This window comes from Lutjanus erythropterus, chromosome 7 (assembly GCF_056507025.1).
Source record: "Lutjanus erythropterus isolate fLutEry1 chromosome 7, fLutEry1.hap2, whole genome shotgun sequence".
Lineage (NCBI taxonomy): Eukaryota > Metazoa > Chordata > Actinopteri > Lutjaniformes > Lutjanidae > Lutjanus > Lutjanus erythropterus.
The window spans coordinates 6,523,612-6,544,663 of NC_139323.1; the positions used below are offsets into that span (position 1 = coordinate 6,523,612).

The following is a 21,052-nucleotide window of genomic DNA, read 5'->3' on the forward strand; positions in this document are numbered from 1 at the left end:
TTCAGTCCGAGCAGAAACATATCAAAAGGAGCTCTTCCTTCTTGCAGAGCGCGTTCAGCACATACAGGCGGACCCTCGATCCATCTCTCTGGAGGGGGGGGGGGGGGGGGGGGCGCTGCACTCAGTGAGGCCGGCTGCTGGACTCAATGTTTGGCTGCTTCTTTGTTCCGTAGCCGTTGAACCACCCATTCAGCCGCTTGGTCAAACCGCCGTTTAGGATATCTTGGATGTGTTGAACTATCAGATTTATGGCAACTGTATTGAGAGATGGAGAGATTATGGTCAAGGCGATTTCCAGTTTGCGTCTCTAATAATGTAGTACCATTACAACACTTGCAAATGTTACAAAAAATAAATAACAAGTGAAAAAGACTAAATTATTTACAGCCCTGCAAACTCATGAGAGGTGAAAAGGTGACATGTTCATAAAGCAATCCCTCCTCGCCCGGAAAAAACATTCTGGTGCCTCTTCTGTTCATATTTTCTGCAGACATTACTACTGTAGTACTTCTGTTTTATGTATTTGACATCTGTTTAATGTGTAATAATTCCTCCAAACACTAGGGGGGTGTATTAGATAGGCTGAATGCCAGAAGAGCTTTAAGGGAATACCATCAGTCACAGGTGTTGGCAATTGAGAGGAAGCGATCAGTTTTTGACTGTGCTCGGTCAACATTGTGGCTGTATTTTGTTCATTGTTAAGTCTAGGGATGTCCAGATACAACTTTTTCACTTCCGATACGATACCAATATTGTAGCCTTGAGTATTGGTCCGATCCGATACGATATCAGCACGAATCATATATACTTTTATTACTTATTTTGTAGTGTGGAATGTTAGAAAAGGCTTGATCAAGTGATGTTACTCAAACAGAGAACAATAGTCAGCAACCAGAGTCATCTATGGATAGAAGTGCTGGAGCAGAAAATGGACTGCTTATCGGAGCGCTTATATCTGAGATTTTAGATGCTGTCGAAGTGATTACTTCCTCCTCTACTTGTACATCCCCCATACGCCACATACCACCTTCTGAGGGAACGGCCACATATTTTTATATATGCATGAACATAACACACAAATGACCCTAACACAGGGACTTGGCCAAAACGACGCCACGCCCCCTTTTGGGGAATAGAAAACTGAAGATCCTATGGATGACAATGCTTTTAATTTTTAATTTACAATTTTGACAACTTTGTGTGAATTCGTGTTGAATTTAGACAGGACAGGAGTGAGACTAGAGGCCATTTCAGAAAGCTGTTGTCATGTCGTGATCTTCTTCACAATAAATTATGTTTTGCTAGTCATCACGAGTCTTTTGGCCAATCACAACTGTACCATATTTTCTCTCTTAAACGTGGATGTGTTTTGGCTAGTTTTGAGCAGGGTCATAGAAAAGAGGAAATCTCATTTGCTGCCGACTACGTAATATGCTGTTTAACTAAATGTATGTTAGCTAACTTGTTGTTAAAGTAATGTTAACCTGCCAAATCAAGTTGAAGGGTGTCATAATGTAACCTAACAAAGCAAAATCGTTACCAACCTTTTTATAATGGAAAGTATGCCAGCTTGTTAGCACAAAAGCTAACGTTAACTTCAGTGAATTGTGTTTTAAATTGCAATGTTAAAGTTACAGTTCAGAATCATTTTCCTGTGTTACTTAACTTCCACTATATCCATATCGTTATCCAATTTTAAAGTCTGTCATTGTCTTAAGTTAGGAGGGTAAGAAAAAATGAACAATTAATGAAACAAGACCCACCAGTGTTCTGCTTTAATGAGTGACCGTGTTAACTGGTGACTCACCAAAATAAGTCATCGTACTATAAAAAGTGTTATGCTGTATTTGGTGACCCATCAGTTTCTGTGAGCAGCAGTGATGGCAAAAGTACTCAGATCCTTTACTTAAGTGAAAGCATTAATAACACAGTGTAGTCCTACATAAAGTATTAAAGTAAAACTAAAGTAAGGTAACCTGGTGATTAGTTTCTGAACATGTCACTTTTTTCACCTCTTATGAGTTTGCAGGTTTGTAATGTGCATTTTCTTACTCAGATAATGTTCCAGATACAGATCACATTTTCATACCAGGTGTAAATGAGGTCCTAGTCTTGTTCAAAGATTACCAGATATTTATTTTTCCAAAAATTGGCTGCATAGCCTTGTGACTCATATACAAGAGGGACAAACTGGGGTTAGGTCAGGGTAGGTATCCTGCCTTAACATTTTTAAGAGTATCAACAGTATGGTTTTTCTTTTGCAGTTTGTTTTGGCTGATTTCAAACTCTTTTCTCAAATCAACAGACAAAGCTGTTTTGTTGTCCCAGTAGGAGGCTTTTGCTTCCTTAGTTTCGAGGGAACAATTCCCAGCTCAGACATCAACAATAAACACAGCTGTGTCCTTTATGATAACACTGTTTAGACTAGTGTCTCCAACATTTGGTCTCAATTTATTAAATATCATCCCTGATGTTCTTGAATAATCTCCAAGCTACAAAAACACAAATACTCACCAAGGTTGTCTGCTCCTCTCGGTATGATCACATCAGCATATTTCTTCGTCTATATAGCGTCAATAAAAAAAGGATAAAGGTTTGAAATCAGGGACGTAACAATGCAAACAGACTTGAGCAGCGTCACATGCAGAATGGCACTTACTGGCAGGCAAAACTCCTCAAATGCGGGTTTGACAAAAGTAATGTACTGTGCGAGGACACTTTCCAAGTCCCGTCCACGTTCACTTATATCACGTAGCACTGTGGGGCAAAGGAGGAGAAGAGAAAGGGAGAAGTTGATGAGGAATATCAGCGATCCCACATTTTGTGAAAAATGAATATTTGCTTGTTTGTGGGTGAGATGACTGATGATGCTCGTTTCTGTGCAGTAAATATGATGCTACTGTGAGTTAGTTTAATCTAAGATCTGAGGAAATTACTGTGTGCACCCAAGATCCCCACATGAAATCTCAATGTGTTGCATTTAAACTTTTTTGACAGATTAGATTAACAAGATAAAATGTGTTAATTAGTGAGTTTAAAGGGGGATTATTTGAAGTACATAGTCAGTAAATTATCTATAGTGATGTCATCAGACAGCCTTTTCCAACGCCTTTACCTTGCACGGCAGCTGGTCTTGAGATCACGAGATTACACGAGAATCTATCTTGGCTGCCTCCCCGCACCAAAAGTGGTGCAGGCAATCAGCATCCTAGGAGGAACTACTGGCAGCTATGGGTGTGGTTTTAGGTGACAATGAGTTTGATCCAGTTGGTTAAAGTCAGCCCGTGTCAGGTGATAGACGGATGGTTCAACTAATCAACTGCCAAGTGTTTGTTGAAAGTGCCTGCCCTTTTCCAAACAGTTTCTAAGGACACCAGATGGTTCTGTGTAACAAACCATCTGGCGTGTCAGGTTAGCTCTAACACATGACTTCAGTGAATCCAAATCAATGTTTAAAACACCATCACCCACTGGTGTACCAGCAACTGTGTGTTGGTAAAAGTTACTAATTTCACCAACTGAGTTTGGTTAGTTTGGAGAGAGTGACATTGATTTATGCTGCGTTCCATCGCAAAAGTCAGAACAGGGAACGACATCATACCCACATTGGTGGCATTCCAGTTAACAAGTCAGACAGTCAAAAAAAAAAAGTAAAAAAAGTCAGGGTTTGCGCTAATCAGGTCAGCTATTGTTAGCAATACCTGTTGATAACAACACATTGCTGCTTCTCTTAACTTGGGCATGCCAACTGCCATCTACTGTAGATAATACACTGACTATGCATAAGTAACTCATACAACCCCACTTCAAACAATCTGAACTGTCCCTTTAATAGGTTTTTGCAGGCAGTAAACTAAGCTGATCACTGACTGGCAGTAGATTCACATTTGCTTTTATAGAAATGACATGCCAATCTTCACATCTAATTCTCAGCCAAAACTGTGTGAATATCTTAAATTTAGTGTCTAGTGTCACATTCAATAACTGAAGGGGTTTGTCTAGCCATGCTTGAATTTCTCACCTCTCCGGGACAGACGTGTATCTGCGTCGGTGTCCACAAACAGCTTCATTTGGAAAAGGTCACGGATCTCCTGAGAATAGAACATCAGGATGCCCTCAAACAGCACCACGTCAGCAGGGTACACTGTCACAGTCTCCTCCTTCCTGTCGCACAAAAGACATGCAACATAAAAACACTTCAAGCTGGCCTATGGAACAATTGCTGAGCAGCAACCTTTGTGATCACAAATGACAATGATGGTAAATGCTACATGAATGCAAATGTTACAAAATACATTGCATAACAAAGCCACAAGTAGTCAGTGAACTTCAATCTGTTATGTCACTTGTATAGCAATTGCTGCTAAAGTCTGCTAACATTAGCCACCTTAAGGGATAGTTCTACTTTTTTTTAAGTATGGTTATATAAGATACTTACACATAGTCAGTGTATTATTACCTACAGTAGCTGCCCCCAGTTTGAAGAAGCAGAGAGCAGCACCCGAACAGAAACTACACAATGTACTGCTTTAGACAGGGTCAGCAGCTAAATGTATTTTAACCACTTATTGAAAGGCCCATCTTAAAATAAAACAAAACAAAAAAGATTTGTGTGCCTATACTTTAAATATTTTCACTGCTGTACCTTGGCTGCAGACACCTTCTTCATTCTCTCTCACCCAACCTGACTACAATGGCAAAATTGGTCATTTTACCTCGCAGAACATGGGAGTTGCTAGGGTTTTATCGCTGCCACGACTGGTTTGTTTGTAGACCAGCAACTCCATGGTAAAATGCCTATGGAGTTTGGTTGGTCGGAAAAAGCTGTCTGACGGCAAATTAAAGTGGCAAAAATATTCTAAATATAGCTTCTACTTAAACTGGCATTGATTTGTTTTTTAGGAGGGTCTTTTTTGTTGTCTAAAATGTCATTTGCCGCTGACCCTGTCCACACTGATGCTGCTTAGCTTCCTACACCGGTACTCCGGTGGCGTGCCGACTGCCATCTGCTGTAGGTAATACACTGACATCATGCACTCCCACTTCAAAAACTTCCTTTAAGCAAGAAATATCTTGTAAGAAATAAGAAATATCCCTTTTAGTTTCTCGTCTTATCAGATTTTCCTTAAAGTAACAGTTTTACTTTAATGTTGCTGTACAATAAAAAGTATAGCTGCAACAATTAAATTAATTGTCAACTATTTTGATAATCGATTACTTGTTTTGTGTCACTTTTAAAGAAAAGTCAAAATTCAAAGGTTTCAGCTTCTCAAATTTGAATATTTCCTGTCTTTTTTTCTAACTCCTCTCTGAGCTGTGGACAAAACAAGACATTTGAGGACATCATCTTGGACTGGGCTCACATATTTCACCATTCCCTAACGTTTTATTGACCAAACAACTAATCAAGAAAATAACTGACATTTTATTCAATAATGAAAATGATGGTTACAGGAAAAATACCTCCAAACATGTGGACAAGTTTGTTACAAGATTAATTAATCAATTAACTGGGAAAAGGTTCCGAGAGATTAATCGATAATGAAAATAATGGTTATCTGCAGCCCTAATGAAAAGCTGTCAGTGTGAACATTTTTCTGTTGTTGCAGTACATGAAGGAAAACCAGGAACATTAACATTAAAAATGAACCATACCAGGACCTTTGCATGTTTTAGTCTACATTTTATATATACTTTGCACTACTGAAGACCATTTCCAAAGCTTACTGTGGTGTTTCTGTTTTTCAGGCAAGTATGCTATTAAAAAAAGATTAGTAATTAATCTAACACCATAGACATTATGTCTGCTTCTAAAGTCAATGTTGCTGCTGCATTATGATGCACTGGAGACGTCTTATAGTGTGTGGGCTGAAACATGCAAACACACTCCTTTAATGTCGTCTCTGCAAGGACTAGATAAGACTCTTCACCTGGAATGGGAGACAAAGTCATAGACAGGGATGTGGACTGTTTTTCCCTCCTTGATGTCCCACAGAGTTGCGATTATGAGGTCGTTGTCAAATGCATCTATACAGAAAGGAAAGAGAACAGATGAAACATCATAAAGCTAACCTCACACCCGAGACGCTGACTCACATACAGATTTGCTCCCAGCAGGAGAGCCACAGCTGCCTCAGGCCAGCACACTGACTGCACGTACCCGGGTGGTCGAAGTTGAACTGGCCTTTGAGCGCCTTGGCCTTCTGCTCCGGGGTGAGGACCCTGTAGAAGCAGTCTTGGCTGAGGATGGCCACTTGCCGCTGGTGGTGGTCGATCTCGTTCTGGCCCAGCAGCTCCATGATCTTGCTGCACACCGACGACTAGCCAACAAGAGGGGCAGAACAAGTAGTGTGATCAAATACCTTTTGTTTCTGCAGCACAAGAGCCTGTCAGTACATGTTCAACCAACACATTAACTTTCTTTTACACTTTGTAGTTAGTTAACTTATGTATTTGTGGCCTAATAATATCTGTTATTCAAAATCGGTATCTATTTAAAGGACAAACATGTAAGATTTAGTCGCATCACCTTGTCTCGCTCTCCCCTGCACACAGGATAAGCTAGTCACCATGGCTTTCTGGCAGAAATAACCCAAACCTCAATTTTTTCGCCCTAAACCTACCCTAGAGGAGCTTTCTGGTAGAAATCTTGCCATTTTAACACAAACCTTGATTTGTCTCTCCATAAACCTACCCACAAAGGGCTTTCTGGCAGAAATTTTGCTACTTTAACCCAGACCTTGATCCCCACCTCCAAAACATACCCAAGGAGGGCTTTCTGGCAGAAAGCTTGAAGATTAATTCCTATGAATAGCCTCTCCACTTCCAAGCGTATAGATGTTGGAGAAACTATGGTAGCCACAAAATACAAAAGGCCGTATCGAGGGCCAGTGTTTGGTTTGTCCATTCTAGGCTATTGTAGAAACATTGTGCTGCAACATGGAAGAGGACCTGCGCCTCATAGACATATGGCTCATAGATGCCACATTTACAACTTCCGCCAGAGATGGATAGATAGCGCCCATTCAGTCCAATGAGAGTTGCTCACCTGGCACATATGTCAGGCTAGCTTCTAGGTTTACTTCCTGGTTATACAGCCCACTGAATATGCAGAGTATTGTTTCCTTTCTTGTCCCCACCCCCAAGTTCCCACTCACTCCATAAACTTAATATTGTCATTACGTTTTTTTCAACTCAAGGAAAGTTTTGCAAATATAAAAACTTCACGGATTCCAAACATTCATCATAGAAAGAGTCATAATTGACCTTGTTTGGAGTTTGAGGTGTCCTCTCAACAGACATCTCTTTTATAATAGTGGCCTATGGGGGGGAAATGTTTTTTGGGCTGGTGGGGAATTTTTTGCTGCAATACAGTCAGTGGCCACTGGGGAAAATTGTTGGCAGGGCTGAGTGGCAATGCCCTGTGTAGTTCTATAAGTCTGTAGCTTGCTATCACTAGCCTGTAAACAAATAGCTGCCATTTTTCAGGATAAAAGGCACTATAATGTTCACATTTCTCAACCAAATTTCAATTACTCATATTATATTCAAGGATGTATGATCTACATGTAGTAGGAAGAAAAGTTTTATTTATAACTTGAATATAAAAACATTGAAACTGGTTGAGAAATTAACATTGTGTCTCTTTTTATCCAGAAAAGCCACCACTCCCTGGTTATGTATGTGTTGACAGGCCATACTTGACTGGATGGTGACCACTGACGTTTGATCCAAAGGGCAATCTTACACATTCGACCTTTAAAAGCTTCAAACTTGCATTGTTGATATCATATCTGAACCAGCAGATGGATTCATTCGTCGACAGCCTCACACACGAAACAAAAGAGTGCATTCTTCCCATTCGGAGAACGTGTGGGAGAGCAGGTGCTTCTCTGAGCAGTTACTCCTACGAGAAAAAAAGTCTTTGTATCAGGAAGTCAAAGCCACAAACAGCTGTCTGCTGAACCACAACGTGAGGTCTGTTGATTTAAACACCTAGAAAATCAACCTGCTTTCACCTACATAATTTATGTGTAAGGTATAGATTTAAAGGGACAGTTCACCCCATAATCAAAACTACATATATTTCCTCTTACTTGTGTTGTTTATCCATCCACATATTTTCGGTGTGCGTTGCTGAGTTTTAGAGATATCCATCTTGTGAATGTAATGGAACTAGATTGCATTCAGCTTGTGGTGATCAAAGTGCCAAAAAATACATCTGACAAACTGAGCAGCAATCTCTCTTTCCAGAAGATGACCTGGCTACTCAAGACAATCCACACACCTTATGAGCAGTTTCATGTAGGAACTATTTTCTTTCTACTGAACTACAAGTTCCAACTGTATCATTGTGCACAAGCAAGCCTGCATCTACTTGATTAGACCCTTGCTTGTGTTGTATCAGCTCCCAGATGTATGTCGCTTTGGATAAAAGCGTCTGCGAAACGAGACATTACAGCTCAGCTGAGGACGCGGTTAATGTTTACGTCTCCGCTGTCACAAGCGCAAGCCTCAAGCAGTGATACGGTAAGTGTGTGTGGTTTAACTTGACATGCCAGATGGTTTGTTACACAGAACCATCTGAGAAGTTGTTGTTAGAAACTGTTTGGAAAAGGGCAGCCACTTTCAAAAAAAAAAAACTGGAGAAACCATCTGTCTATCACATCTAACATGCGCTATCTTCAACCTATCAGATCAATGAACCATATAACAGAAGAAGAGCAAAAACATCTTTTCAATCAAGAAAACCTTTAATGCCTTTCTTTGTTCTTCTTTCAATGAAAAAATACTCTCCTGTATCTACGCTAACTTCTTCAGGAGACCCCATTGTTTGTTTGAGATGAGTCGCTTCCATGGATGCTTCTAGCTGTTGTCACATCTAAAACCACTCCTGTAGCTGCCAGTAGCCCCTCCGAGGACGCTGATTGGCTGCACCACTTTTGGTGTGGACAAAACCAATAATTTGAAGCCTGGCAAAGTAAGGTGTAGTTTGGTAAAAAGAAAATGGTTCCAACATGAAGCTGCTCACGCCACAGTCTGTGGATTTTATTGAGTAATCAATCATGACTCCTGAAATTAGATGTTGCCATTGAGTTTTTCCATTTTATTATTTTTGATTTGTGCATCACAAGCCGAGTGCCATCTAGTTCCGCTATACTGAAAGGCAGACATCTCTGATTAATATCTCCAAAACTTGGCAACTCACAACAAAATAGCATTAATATGCGTTTTTGATTTAGGGATGAACTGTCCCTTTAACTACCTACCAGCTTTACACTGTCACGGTGTTCAAAATGTCACATACTGCAGCCTGGAGGCAGTACCACTTGAGTTCTCTCTGACATTTCAATAACCAATTTTGTCACACATCAAGAATAATAAATAAAGACTTTCATTTTGCCTTTAGGGTGTGTATCCAACGATCTACTCTGCAGAGCAAGTGTGCAAAATCTCACACTCAGGCATAAACGCCTGCTCCTCAAGACAGAGAGCAACACTTAACTGACAATCACTGGAACACTGCACAGTGTAGGATGCAGAAAAGAGAATGATAATGCAGATATTTAGTCCCTGGTTGTGGCACTGAAGACATCATTGCAATGCCAATGAGGCAGCCTGTGAAATGAGGTGAAATGAAAATCAAGAGGGAGCTTGAGTCACACAAGCTGAGGCAGCGGTTACATCAGTGTCACAAAGAAGGAAAAAACACTGGATTTTTATATTTGCAAATACATGACCTCCAGGCAGCATCACACCTTGATGTAATCGCCAGATCCTGATTGGTTCTGGAAAACTGGAGACTTAATTGAGCTTTGAAGGTCTAGAATTGTGTTTTTTTTTATCTCTGATTTTCATGAGTTTATACCCAGCATATCCTGCGCAGCTGACGCTAATTAACTGACATTTCACTTGCCACCTTTAAGTAATATCCTCTAAAGTTGTGAAAATCAAAAATAGCGATATATGGCAGTCTTTAAGACTAAATTCTATATCACACTTCTTCATTAACCACCCAAGAAAGAGCTTATTTTGACAATGCACATGTTATGCTGATTTGGCATGCAGTATAGGGCGGCCTACACGATCATTGCTGATCAAGCAACACAATCAATCTGATTGATCCGCAAGAATCTCGATAAATAAGCTACCATTATTTTACAGAGGGGGGAAAAGATGCGCGTCATCTCTGAATTTCCTGAAAACAAATGATATCAGTCCATCTCTGTCGGTTCACACTGACAGTCTCAAACACCTAAAATACAGAGAAATTATAATAATATATATTTTATTAATCCATATAAATACCAACCTTTCCGCTGGCTGTCCCTCCAGCCACACCGATGAGGAAAGGCTGCCGATTATAGCTCTCATTTTCGGCTTGGTCACCTGGCTTTGTCTCGCTGTCGGCTGGCATGCTTCATCTGCAGCGCGATGCGGCCCTCTGACAACACGGGGTGCCTGCGCTCCTCCTGCGCTCCTCCCATTTCATCATGGTCATAGTGATGATGAAATCAGAGCGACATTAAAAGTGTGACTCGGTTTTATTGTTAAGTCATAAAGTATGGAGGCATCAAAATGCCATAAAAAATAATAAGAGGATATACAGGAATATTAAGATGAATATGAAAAATAAATGAATAAATAATTTATATATGTTCCACATTTTTGTTCATTTATTTCTGGACATACATATACATATATACATATATATACATACATGTATGTATATATATGTATATATATATATATATATATATATATATATATATATATATATATATATATATATATATATATACATATATATACATATACATATATATATATATAGTCGTGGGACAAGCACTGTACTCAAATCTGTACTCAAGTACAAGTACTGTTAAAGTACTGGGGTTAGAAAAAAAGTCGTGGGACAAGCACTGTACTCAAATCTGTACTCAAGTACAAGTACTGTTAAAGTACTGGGGTTAGAAAAAAACTGACCCTGTGGATGGACGGATCAAACAAACACAAGACTTTCTCCAGGAGACCAAGGTTTCTGTCCCATGTGTCCCAAAATGTTATTAAAAGTTCTAAGGTACATAACGTTATGTGAGTCGTGTGACTTTTGACATGTGACCTTCATGTCATGAGTCATTTCAGTGATGTAATTACTGTAACACCAAATATGATCTTATCCCAAGCCTAGCCAAGTATTTTTTGTGCCTTAACTGAACCAAACTGCAGAGCGTTAATCCCATATTAAAAAGCCAGGGAACTTTGTGCTTTTGATACTGGGGGGCATTGTCAAATTGTTGGTACAAACGTGTTGCCAAACCCGTCCCTACTACAGTATTTTGGAGAGTTTTTTGTCCATATGTTCTGGTTTTCACTGGCCTGTTTGCAATCAGAGCCTTTTTGGCTACAAAAATGTTTGGATATTAATTGAAATTGTACTCAGTACTCACTTATTATTTTAAAAGTAACTATGTAGATTACATTGTGTAATGCATACTTAAGTACAAGTAACCCTTTATTTTATCTTATTTAATTTGAATAAATCCTGGCTGGATTAATTTCTGCAAAAATGGACTGCTGCTGCATTACGTTAACCTCCGAAGTTGGAGGTGGGAAGCCAAGATGGACACCACCAGCCATTGTTGCACTAGCCACGTTAGCCACTGTTAGCATGACCTGTTGATAACGAGGAATTTTGTAGTATTTTGCAGATGCTGTACAGATACTGCAGGACTGTACTGTGTGTATGACTGATTTAATGACAGAGGTGCTGATAAACAGTATGTACTACAGCTTTCACTTTTTGTTGACGCATGGTGCAGCCACCTCGGATTTTGAGGTCCAGGTGACTTTCTGGGTCAGAAATCCAACTTCAGGGGATGTTCCAGTTGAAATTTGCAACTGGGAACTCGGAAATGACAACTTCCCAGTACAAATGCAACGTACCATACAGTTGATTGACTGATATTTAGATGGAATACTGCTAGAGGTTTCAGAAATCCTGTCCTTACCTGATGACCTGATTGTTCACCTCCTTGATTGACTGTCAGAAGGGGTTATCACTTCATTGGGATCATCAGGTGTCTACCCTCCTTCACTGGTGTTTCATTGATAGGCCCACAACACCTCTGGAGGGCTCAGTGGCACTACCTGACATCCCAGGTGTGCCCCCCTTACCAGGGTCAATGCCCCTCCACATGAGTTGTTGTGGCCCCCTTCACCCACCCACATGCAGGGCAAACCTTTGGCACCAACCACTGTGTTTTATTAATACATTTATATTTATCACATTGAATGTGAAAACCTGAACAATGGAGCCTCCACAGCGACTCATTTTCCACCCTGAGAAATGTATTTTTGGACCAGTTGACCCAGTTGGTTCAGCTGGCTTTTGAGAGTTACTTAACTCAAAAATGCACAACTGAGTGGAAGACTTAGTTCTTCAAGGGCAGTTTGTGCCCCCTGTGCTTACCCCCAATCCCCCCTATTAGATTTATTCTGTACCCCCTCCATTTTTTACCCCTTCCTAGAGTTTACTTGTCACCTTACAGCCCATATTCCATTCAGCCAGTGCCAGGTGCTGCTAGATCCGCTTGCCTCAATGACCTTGTAGCTGGACCAGACCTGAACTCCCATCTCTTTCAGGAGCCAAGTCGTTTATCTGGCCACAAAATCTCTGCAAGCCATCTCTACTGGTAATACTCTGCTCTCCTGCCTCGTAGGGTTACGGTCAGAATTCGCACCAGGAATTCTGTATTTGGATGATCTCTCCACAGGTCTGCAAAATCTATATATAGTAATATATAGTAATAAATTAACAATAAATGAAAATGCTTATAATTATTCTTTTATACTGTTATTTCTCTTTATATGTCCATGTTTATTTATTCCTTTATTTATTTTGCTTTGTATTTCTGCATTTTTATTAACTGAATTATTATTTGATCTATTACTGTTTATTTTTAAACATTTTTTTAATTTATTCTTTTATTTATTCCCCTTTATATTTCCACATTTATTTTTCATCTTTTTAATCTCCATGCTGAGGTGTTGGTATTGTGAATCGCTTTTATTTAGAAGTTTTATATAAACTGGCTTTCTTACTGACTAAACCAAAAAAAATTGCTAAACTCAACCCTCCATTCACCTGCTTTCATTACTTGTCTCCATTGCCACATTTGAGATAAAATTATTTTGTAGATTTTGGGTGCACCCTACAAGACAGTGGTAAATGTCATATTACTGAACAGTTATAAATACTGAATATTACATTGCAGTAGTAGTTTTTGTTGTTGTTTGTTTGTTGAATTTATGAATTTATTTTTCATATTTCAGTCCTCCAAAATGTTGGTCCATATTTTATTTCACACTCTCCATTAAGAGAATAAACAATATATTAAATCAACACGTTTATGACCCAGTGTCAATTACAACAATACTAGTTTCTGTTATAGAACAGCTTTGTTTTATCTGAATATTTAATGTTTCATTTTCCTACTTAGGACGGTGAACCGGAAGTACTTTTCACACAAGCGGTGTCCTCGGCAATGCTGACCTAGCTCTATGAAGCTGACACTGATCCGTGTAATGTGCTCAGGCTGTAATCTCTAATATAAAATATATTTAAACATTTGTCTCTGCGGTCGGGTAAACGGGACGTTAGCACCATGAGCACCATGTTTGCAGACACGATTCTGATCGTGTTCATCTCTGTGTGTACAGCGCTGTTAGCCGAAGGTAAGTGAATGAAATCCTCTGACAGGCTTTTTAAGCGTGAAGGCATTTTACTACAGTCCGAGAAACACATTAAAACGTTATATTTTTACACAACTCTGGGTACTACAGTAAAGAAACGTTGTCATAATTACATTGTAACTTTTAAATGTGAATTTATGTGCTTTCGAGGACAATATTTTGACAGCTAGCTAGTAAAATTAGCTAACCAAGCTAATGCTTGACCGAAACGTCAGACAAGACAAGGAATATAACTTCCGGTTATATTTTTTACAATAATAGTCTTACGAGAAGCGTGTCGTGACTTATTTTGAAAGAAATTATACTTTTAATTATTGCCTTTGGGAGGTTTGTCCTCTACATTTGATCCACCCCGATTGAGGAAAATTGACAAAAGAAAAAGTTTTATTTTTCTAACAAGTTAATATGATTTGGACATTTATACTCGTATTCTCATTGGTTGGAATTTCCAAAAGGAGTTTTGTCGCATTTCTTTCTCTGTGAAAGTTGTGTTAGTCTAAGTTGTTGTGTTTTTTTTTTTCTTAGCTCAGTCTAAATAGCTTTTTAAACCTGCCCTTTCTTGGCATTCAGGTGCTGTGGGAATCTACAAGACTTTTAAAGTCCAGTGTGTAAGATTTTCATATTGGCAGAATATGAAAGAATGGATATAATATTCAGAAGTATGTTTTCATGAGTGTATAATCACCTGAAAATAACAATCATTTTGTGCTGTTACATTAGATTGAGCCCTTTATGTCTACAGAGGGTGCAGGTGCTCTTCCTTGGAGGCCGCCATGTGTCTACAGTAGCTCAGAATGGACAAACTAAACTCTGGCTCTAGACAGGACCCTTCCTGTTCTTTGCAAGTTTTGTGACCACAGTAGATTTGGGCTGCATGTTTCTTGCTAAAATGTGAATTACAATTTTTCTTTCTCAGAATTGAGATCCCAATTTTCTTGTATGATTCTTACGTTATTCAACAACAACATTTGTTGATCTCTTATACACTCAAGTAAAAACAATGCATCTGAGACGCTTGCTGTCCAGACGGATGAACAGATGGCATAAACATACATTCATGTGCTGGACTTAAACTTAAAAGTCTCGTAACAAAAAAATACCTCTTTTCCTCCTGACAATGCATTGTATAATGTTTGCATTATTAAGGTTTGTTTGGTCTGGCTGGGTTTTGTGGTGTGGTATTATTTGTCCTATAGGAATGACTGTTTCATCATAATTTAGAAATAAAACTTTTTTTTTAATTAAATATGCAGTCCTGCCATAAATTCTTCTACACACTTGGAAGGGGAGGGTGATTCAGCTGGTTGCAATCAGCAAGCTCACTGCTAGATTCCACTAAATGCTACACATTTGGCCTTTAAATTCACCTGCTGCATAGCGAATTCCAAGACTATCAAAATCCCTTTTATCTATATTTATGCTAGATGTATGCAGTATGTATAAAATTCTGTTTGACAGTGTATGTAACTGTTATCATGATGCCAGCATAAAGAAATGTGATTAAATATAACACATTTCTGGAAATCGTAAAAGAAAAACCGATATTGATAAAATAATTAGAACATCAGTTATGTCTGCTGTTGACTTACCTAATAAATGAAATCTAGGCACTGGGAAAATCTGACAGATTTAATGTCAGTGGTCTTAACCTCTTTTTCTCCATCCTCTCCTCAGGGATTACCTGGGTTTTAGTGTACCGGACTGAAAAATACAAGAGGCTAAAGGCTGAAGTGGAAAAACAAAGCAAGAAACGTAAGTGACTGACACATGAATCTACTACTGTTTTCATACTACTGTTTTGCATTAGTTGTTTCTTTTAACACACGGTCTGTTCCTTGTTTAATATTAGTTGAGAAGAAAAAGGAAACCATCACAGAATCTGCAGGACGTCAACAGAAGAAGAAAATTGGTAAGAAGAACACAGGAAACAAATCAGGATGATAAACTGAACAGGAAGAACGTCAACACTCTTGTGAACAGCTTGTTTCCTCTGTTAATAAGTATTCTGTGCTTCTTAATGTTCTACAGAAAGACAAGAAGAGAAACTGAAGAACAACAACAGAGACTTGTCCATGGTGAGGGACAGTTTGTTTGTGATGAATTCGTAATGATTAAGCTTTGAGCTAAATCCATCAATATGTTTTCATATGAAATGAGATATCAACAGGCTTACTGGCACTTTTACATCATCAATAATTACAAACATCCTAAAATATTTGAATGTGTCACAGACTTACAATGATTAATCAGTTGTTAATCAACTATTAAATTAATCACCAACCATTTTTTGATAATCAATCTTTTTGAAGGAAAAAAAAATCCAAATTTTCCACTTCTCCAATGTCAGTATTTTCTAGTTTCTTCTTTCCAACAGTAAACTGAATATTTTTTGGTTGAGGATAAAACAACATTTGAAGACATCAAGAATCAGCGATCAACATATTTATCTGATATTTTTCAACTAAGCAATTAATCGAGAAAAACAATTGTCAGGGCTGGGTATTGATTCAGATTTCCTTAATTGATTTGATTTGATTCACAAGGTTTCGGTTCAATATCAGTATTGATTTGGTTAGGGATATTTCAGTTATAACACCAATTTTGTTTGGATATGAAAGAGATTCTCAGAGAAATGATGCTGTAAATTATACAAGGAGATCTCTAACCTGGTGCATTATTACAAACTACTAATGTTTACATTAAGAATTGACCCCAAAGCGATTACATTAATAATGTTTCACCTGCTATTGTTTTATTTTATGTTCTGAATTCTTCATTTTTAGATGTCTTCATTCAGAGACTTTTATTTTGAATTTTTGCTTCATCTGCAGGCTGTACCACACATCCACAAGAAAAAAGACATTTATTAAAAGATTGATTTTGGGATTTTATGAATTGATATCAGACCATGCACAGGAAAATCGATTCAAGCCCTATTAATCATAATGAAAAGAATCATTAGTTGCAGCCCTGATGTGTCAGTGTTGCCATACTGTATTAAAATGTAATCTTATTTCTAATTTGAATTGATAATCTTTTGTGTGTTTGTTTGTAGGTGCGCATGAAGTCCATGTTCGCCATCGGCTTCTGCTTTACAGCTTTGATGGGCATGTTCAACTCCATGTAAGTCAATGTAACACTTTCATCTTTTGATGTAAAAATCAAACTAAATAGAAGAAAATAAGAGTAAAGTTCAAGTAGAGATGATTTTAATTTGGTGTTTGTCACTGAGAGCTAAACAGGGTGCCCGAGTGGTCTTGAAAATAAACATTAAACATTTAAATTAAGGCCTTAAAAGTCTTGATTTTCATGTAGAAGTCTTGAATTTTGTTAATAAAGGTTTTAATATTTTCTGGTCCTTACTGTAATGTCATAAATAACTGTCAAAATCATATGTTTTTCATGTAGTTTATTGTCATGCTGCAGCCTCACTCTTCTCTGTGTCAGAGCAGCTCCTCACATTCATACATGCACACAGAAACATAAAGTGAAATAATAAAAAAAAGATTAGCCTGCTCAAGTTGACAATAACGACATTTGCTGTAAGTAAGAGCCATAAAACTTTGTGAGTAAAAAAAACATTACTTTATCAATACAAATAATCAATAAGCATAAACATGGTGGTGACGACGTGTCACTCTGCTGTGTCTGCAGCCTCTTATCCATCAGTTGTGTTTTACACAAGCACAGTGCACCAGCTCGGTTAATGGGCAGTTGTTGCAAACAAGCTAAAATGAGAGCTGTTTAAATGTCTTCTGACTGTTTAGATCAGTTTACCACGTATCTTCGTAACTTCTCTGTTGGATTTTGTTATATTTAAAACGTTCAATTCTAATCCTGATATGAATTTATTCTGTTTTAAAATAATGTGTTTTTTTTAGAGCAGTTTAGTAATAAAAAGAACATAAAAGTTCTGTTTTTGAAGTGGCAGCAGAATCCAAAATAAGAGTGAAGCTATTCCAGGTTTTCTGTGGCTTAAGATCCAGTCCGATTTTCCGTTATACCTTTGATACTTTGATACTCTTTTTGTCTGGTTCAGCTTTGATGGAAGAGTCGTGGCCAAACTGCCATTCGTGCCGCTGTCCTACATCCAAGGACTGTCCCACCGCAACCTGCTGGGCGAGGACTACACTGACTGCTCCTTTATCTTCCTCTACATCCTCTGCACCATGTCCATCAGACAGGTAACCTCCACCCTTCAGTTTCCTTACACCCTTACAGAATAGGTTCATGCTTTTTTCCTGTAGATCAGTCATGGATGTCATGGGTTGTGTTATATTGGAAGGAATCAGAAGCCATTTTCACACATGAATTTAAAACTCTGTCCTGAGAATCAGATTGTCTGAATTTGCCCTTTCACACATATAGCACATGTAGCAGTTCTCAAATGTAGAAACTCCTCTGTGAGGAGTGGTGCCTGGGTAGTCTGGGAGTGTGCAAGACGAGGAGGAGGATCTGTAATGATGACATTGATACCAGTAAAAGGGTTACTCCCTAACAGTTATCAGTCGAGAGGAACCAAAAATCAAGTCACATTTTGTCACTGATTTTGTAGCTCAACTATGAGCAGGACATATACTTTAACTTTCTCTGACTCTGGAAATCTAATGCAAGCGATAAATAAATTAAAAACAATATAGAAGTAAGCATGAAAGAAAGAGTACGAAGCATCTGCACACCCGCTGGCAGTTTTACTGTCCAGTCACTCGAATTCAGATACTTGCACTGACACATACAGCTCCTCTGAGTAATGTCTAGGAATGTGCAGAGTTGCAGTAAATGCTGATAGTTAGCTTGTAAACATACTGCGCATGCTAAGCATGTTATAAATGTAGGCATTACGCTCAAAGCACAGTCACTCACATGCATTCTATCAGAATAAAGCCCTTTAAGATGGATCATCTAGTTTTGCAGGGGCAGCTGATTTGATTTAGGGAGCAACATGCTGATTGCTCTGGCGCCACCTTCAGGCCAAGCATTTTGTGTCCCACAAAGAAGACCATTGTCTCATAGACAAGAAACTTGTTTTCTATTGTATAGTTCAGCACTAACAGGGTGTCTGTAGGGTCTTAAAATGTCTAAATAAATCAATAATCTGAATTTTAGACCTTAAAATGTCTTGAATACAATTTTGATGGGTCTTAAAAATTGATTGGATGAATGAAGTCTGTTTTTTATATTTGCTTTTACAAAGGTGCATTGTTCAGTCTAGCTTTTAAATGTGTTTTGGAGAAAAGTTTGTCTTGATCAGGCTGTAAGAACTACAAACCAACTTGAAAGAAATAACCACTAATGTGCAACCTGGTCAGAATTTATTGGAGCACACCCAACTAGTTTACTGGCTAGTTGACTTTACACACCGGGAAACATCAATCGTATGAGCTGTTTCAGACAATGTTCCCTTCGGTCTTCGCTTAAACCTTTGTACTTTTTTGCCTGAAGGGACATGAAGTAGGTCTTAAATTGCATTCAGAAGTTCTTTAAAGGTCTTAAAAACTCTTATATTTAATTATTGAAACCTGCAGAAACCCCGATTAACAGCATCACAGGACTCTAGTGTTGTTTTCAGCCTTGAAATTTATACATAAAATAGTAAATAAAACCAAACGTACCTTCAGTGACTCTGTCAGTCAAAATCAGACCAGCAGTTCACTTCAGCTCACTTCAGTTCCAACATCCTGACACAGAACAAAAAATATCCCATCCCGTCACCGTCCTCTGGCTGTGGTGGCTCAAACATGTCTGGACATGTCCAATTAGGCTGCTAAACAGAGCGTCCATATTTCAGGTCATTTTCAGGTGGTAGTGGACAGGGGAGCGGACACGGCCCCAGAATTTCAGAGCACACAAGGAAGAAACTAAATCCACTGATCCACTGTCTTTTCTCTCCAGAACATTCAGAAGATGCTCGGTCTCGCACCCTCCAGAGCTGCAACCAAACAGGCCGGAGGCTTCCTGGGACCTCCTCCCCAGGCAGCTAAGTTCTCCTAATCATCAGTCCGGTTCCACGGTGCTGTTCCTGCACTGAGACTCTGTGCGGTGACAGTCACCGGAGCACAGACACAACTGCTTCTGCAGAGCTGGAGCCAACATACAATCTGTTGCAGCTACACTACCTTATGTTGGATTTCTCTTTTGTGTTTCGTTTATTTAACTTCGATTGTGTCATTTAGAAATTAGAGGAAGAAAGGTTGTCCTTAATTACGTTGATTACCAAAGGATACAAATGTCTACCTTGTATTCGTCATATGCCATATGTTGTTTTGGGATTTTCATGATTAATTGGTACAGTAACATCTGATCCATTCGTCAGTATTATTGTATGTATCCTCATTTCTTACATATTAATAAAGTTTTATGATTACACTTTAGTTGTACTTTTTCTTTTTTTAATGATTTAAATTATTTATTTACTTTTTTGTCCCACTTTGGAAATTTCCTGTGCTGTTGTCTTTGTCATTGTTAACTGTGCTTTTAAAGGTTTAGGGAGCTCAAAGATGGTTACCTTCTGAGGCAGCTGGTCTCACGAGATCATGCGAGAATCCAGGCTTCAAGTTATCTGTTCAAGAGTGGTGAAGCCTATCAGCGTCCTAGGAGGGATTACTGACATCTACGGGTGTGGTTTTAGATGTGACAATAGCGAGAGGTTAGCGTACATACTCTGATACCATCAATTATATCAGAACTGGAGAGTATTTCCTCATTGAAAGAAGAGCAAAGATCGACACTGAAGGCTTTGGCCTCTCATCTAATTAGTTAAAATTATACATGATAGACAGATGGTTCACCCAATCACCTGCCAAGTGTTTTGAAAGTGCCTGCCCTTTTCCAAACAGTTTCTATGGACGACTTCTCAGATGATTCAGTGTAACAAACCATCTGGCCTGTCAGATTACAAAGATGGTTGATTGTTGACTTTCATTCTCAGGTCGTCAGATTCAACAATCCTGCATAAAATCTTTGAAATGACAAAATAAAAAATCTATAAATATGAGTTGAACTGCTAGACAATTCACACAAAATAATTATTGAAGTCCTTGTAAATGAAAAAGGAATAGTTCTTCTAAACACATTATACGTGTTAGAATAGATGCTGAACCACATGGAAAAACTGAGGACTTTATAGTACTGAGTTACACCATTAAACTGTTGTTCGTGAGTTTTTGGGCGGACCTGAAACATGGCTTGGTGACGTGCCGGAGCCATGGTCCCCCAACACTATATAAGCCCCACAAACTGACACACGACACTGCCTCCCTAACAGCAGTTTACCTCAGCTCCCTTCACTTCCAATAAT

General features: G+C 38.7%; 2 protein-coding genes across 2 annotated transcripts; one reads left to right on the top strand and one right to left on the bottom strand.

Annotated features, from left to right (window-relative positions):
- Positions 1-105: 105 nt before the first annotated feature.
- Positions 106-10,465, bottom strand: uck2a (uridine-cytidine kinase 2a). Its single transcript, XM_084722470.1, has 7 exons — positions 10,313-10,465; positions 6,161-6,320; positions 5,931-6,027; positions 4,022-4,164; positions 2,660-2,757; positions 2,515-2,563; positions 106-255 (listed from the first exon to the last, which is right to left on the bottom strand). Exons 1-7 carry the CDS (start codon positions 10,415-10,417, stop codon positions 122-124), a joined length of 786 nt encoding a protein of 261 aa, XP_084578596.1. The 5' UTR covers positions 10,418-10,465; the 3' UTR covers positions 106-121.
- A 3,062-nt stretch (positions 10,466-13,527) lies between these two features.
- On the top strand, positions 13,528-20,121 carry tmco1 (transmembrane and coiled-coil domains 1). Its single transcript, XM_084722471.1, has 7 exons — positions 13,528-13,737; positions 15,430-15,507; positions 15,605-15,664; positions 15,784-15,830; positions 16,811-16,878; positions 17,795-17,939; positions 19,648-20,121. The coding sequence occupies exons 1-7, from the start codon at positions 13,668-13,670 to the stop codon at positions 19,744-19,746; spliced, it is 567 nt and encodes a 188-aa protein (XP_084578597.1). The 5' UTR covers positions 13,528-13,667; the 3' UTR covers positions 19,747-20,121.
- The last annotated feature ends 931 nt before the right edge of the window (positions 20,122-21,052 follow it).

What these genes read in the sequence shown, in the direction of transcription:
- uck2a (XM_084722470.1), bottom strand. Translation starts at nt 10,417, where the DNA reads ATGCCAGCCGACAGCGAGACAAAGCCAGGTGACCAAGCCGAAAATGAG. An exon ending in GAGGGACAGCCAGCGGAAAG is followed by an intron (nt 6,321 to 10,312) that starts GTTGGTATTTAT and finishes CTTGTTGGCTAG; the next exon opens with TCGTCGGTGTGCAGCAAGAT. An exon ending in TACACGTCTGTCCCGGAGAG is followed by an intron (nt 2,758 to 4,021) that starts GTGAGAAATTCA and finishes TTTGCCCCACAG; the next exon opens with TGCTACGTGATATAAGTGAA.
- tmco1 (XM_084722471.1), top strand. Translation starts at nt 13,668, where the DNA reads ATGAGCACCATGTTTGCAGACACGATTCTGATCGTGTTCATCTCTGTG. An exon ending in GGAAAAACAAAGCAAGAAAC is followed by an intron (nt 15,508 to 15,604) that starts GTAAGTGACTGA and finishes GTTTAATATTAG; the next exon opens with TTGAGAAGAAAAAGGAAACC. An exon ending in TCAACAGAAGAAGAAAATTG is followed by an intron (nt 15,665 to 15,783) that starts GTAAGAAGAACA and finishes AATGTTCTACAG; the next exon opens with AAAGACAAGAAGAGAAACTG.